The 2,731-nt window shown below is 38.6% G+C and overlaps 1 protein-coding gene across 3 annotated transcripts in view; it reads left to right on the forward strand.

Annotated features, from left to right (window-relative positions):
• ZFYVE9 (zinc finger, FYVE domain containing 9) overlaps nucleotides 1-2,731 on the forward strand; it is an 84,698-nt gene that overhangs the window by 55,802 nt on the left and 26,165 nt on the right. For all 3 annotated transcript variants that reach the window (XM_006768315.1, XM_006768317.1, XM_006768316.2), the window contains one exon: nucleotides 2,199-2,281. In XM_006768315.1, coding sequence (XP_006768378.1) covers nucleotides 2,199-2,281 — 83 coding nt within the window. The remainder of the gene's footprint in view (nucleotides 1-2,198; nucleotides 2,282-2,731) is intronic.

Consider the following 2,731-nt stretch of genomic DNA (forward strand, 5'->3'; position numbering starts at 1 on the left):
CAGCAGGAGTTATTTTGAAATAGCTAAGCTAAACTTAGCCATTTTCTCTATTCATTTTGCCTAGAATGGGAAGAACTTACAAATATCAAATGAGAAAATTGGTGATTATTTATTACCTTCTAAACTTAATGGTTTTATAATTCATTGATAAATTTATAATCATCTTGAGAAAAAAATGAATTTGAATTTAAGAAGTAGCTTTATTATTATTTTTTAAACCTGAGGATATGTTTTTTTTTTTTTAATATATTTTATTGATTTTTTACAGAGAGGAAGGGAGAGAGATAGAGAGTTAGAAACATCGATCAGCTGCCTCTTGCACATCTCCTACTGGGGATGTGCCTGCAACCCAGGTACATGCCCTTGACCGGAATCGAACCTGGGACCTTTCAGTCCACAGGCCGACGCTCTATCCACTGAGCCAAACTGGTTTCGGCCTGAGGATATGTTTTTTATTTTATTGATTTTTTTTTTTAGAGAGAGAGAAAAGGAGAGAGAGAGAGAAACATTGATGTGAAAGACAAACATCGATCTGTTGCCGCCCTTATGTGTCCTAACCAGGCATCGAACCCAAAACCTGGATATGTGCCCTGACGAGGAATCAAACCTGCAACCTTTTGGTGCTTGGGATAGCACTACAACCAGCTGAGCCACCTGCCAGGGCTAACTTTATTTTTTATGGTGTCTATATTTAGTGGGTATATTTTTTGTCACTTGGTTGGAAAATAGTTATTGCAAATTATATTTTATGTAACCTAACAGATACTGTAAACTAATCGTGTAGAGATCAGTCTCAGTTTATAAGGTAAGCAACAGAAGACCTTCCTTCCCATGATTGTAGCAGTGCAACTAAGTTGTGATTTTTTTTTTTTAAAGACAACAAGGACTAAATGCAAGCTTTATTTTAAACTTTATATCTTCACCTAATTGAAAGCATCCTGGTCTCTAGACCACTTGAATAGGTTCATAATGCTACCACTTACTAGCTCTGTAACTTTGGTTAAATCACTCAAGTTGTCTGATTGTCAGTTTCGTTTGCAACTGGTGATAATAAGGCCTGCCTTTTATATTATATAGGATTTTTAAGAGGATCAAATGAAATGAAAAATTATTTTATAAACCATAAAATATATATGTTCTCAGCAGGTCATCTTCATCAGTTCACTTATTTATTCAATAATTCAACAAGAAATTCATAAAGGCCTACCATGTGTCATAAATTCTGGGAATTTAGACATGGCCAAGACCCGTTATAAGCCCTTGGAACCTTTGTAAGGAAGACATACAGAAATCATGAAGTAGCGTATTGTATTAAAACACATATTCAAAGTTAACAGAGTTCTGTGGGAGCTCCAAGATGGGCTCTAACATCATTAAGAAGGAAGGAATTAGATAAGAAATACGTCTTGGACTGAACTGTGAAGGAAGCATATCCATCAGCCTAGTGAAGTAGGAAAAGGAAAGGGGTTGTTTGCAGATGAACCAGCATGTATAATTTCTTGTCTTGAACAGACAATTCAGACCATAAAGTTCAAGGAGTGAGCCAGCTAATACGATCACCTTGTATTTGACTCCCCTAATAAGGAGGGTCCTGGTAGGGAGATGTCTAAGAGTGAATTCTTTTAGACTGCTTGAGCACATAGGAATCAGAAGATACATATTTCCTGGATCATATTAATCCACTTTGAAGAACAGTGCTTCCTAAGACCTTGGGGTCATTTTCGAAACCACTGCATCAAAAGGCTTCTTATGGTCATCAGAATGATTGGTGTAGTTTGTAGAAGGCTCAGGATTTGCCTGTGATACTACCATGCTAAATACTTTTTTTTTTTTTAATCCTCACCAAGGATATTTTTTCCATTGACTTTTTTTTTTTTTTAAAGAGTGGAGAAAGAGAGTTTGAGAGAGAGAGAGACACATAGATTGATTGCCTCCTGCACGTGCCCAACAGGGGCTGGGATTGAGCCTGAAACTGAGGTACATGCCTTTGACTGGGAATCGAACCCAAGACCCTTCACTCCACGGGCTGATGCTCCAACCACTGAGCCCAACCAAAGAAGGCGCTAAAAACTTTTTGAGCTCTAAATTTCATATGCTCTAATGGGCTATTACATTTTGAAAACTGTATCAACCATGATATCTCTTTTATCCAAATTTTAAGCTGCCAGATTTAGTTTGATCATTTCCCATTTCCATAGTTTATCCATGCCCACTGTTCAGCGTCAGATTTCGGAAGCCATTGTTTGGAGAGACAGGACATACCATCATGAACCTTCTTTCGGTAAGTTGGGAATTTTTGCTTTCTTTTTCCTTACTGGGATTTGTATGGGTGAAGGAAGAGAAGGATTTTATTATTCTGTTGATAGCAATGCCTCTGCTGCTTCAGGCATTTGAGGATTTATGTTACAATGTGTGTGTGTGTAATCTCCTATCTAATAAAAGAGAACCATGGTAATTAGCGTACGTCCACTACCCTTCCCATTGGCTAATCAGCGAGATATGCAGATTAACTGCCAGCCAGGATAGCGGCCGGCAGCCAGGCAGCTTGAAGCTAACATGAGGCTTGCTTGCTTCAGTGAAGGAGGAAACCAACCTCCCCCGCCTGCCTTGCCGGCCTCTGAGCTTGCAGTTTGAAACATTGTAACAAATATAGAAGCTAAAAAAACCCCCAGAAACCTGCTTTCAGCCCCCCGGGATATCAGAGCTGGAGTTGGTACAGTGTTTCGATTAT

This window comes from Myotis davidii, unplaced genomic scaffold, assembly GCF_000327345.1.
Source record: "Myotis davidii unplaced genomic scaffold, ASM32734v1 scaffold79, whole genome shotgun sequence".
In the NCBI taxonomy this organism is placed as follows: domain Eukaryota; kingdom Metazoa; phylum Chordata; class Mammalia; order Chiroptera; family Vespertilionidae; genus Myotis; species Myotis davidii.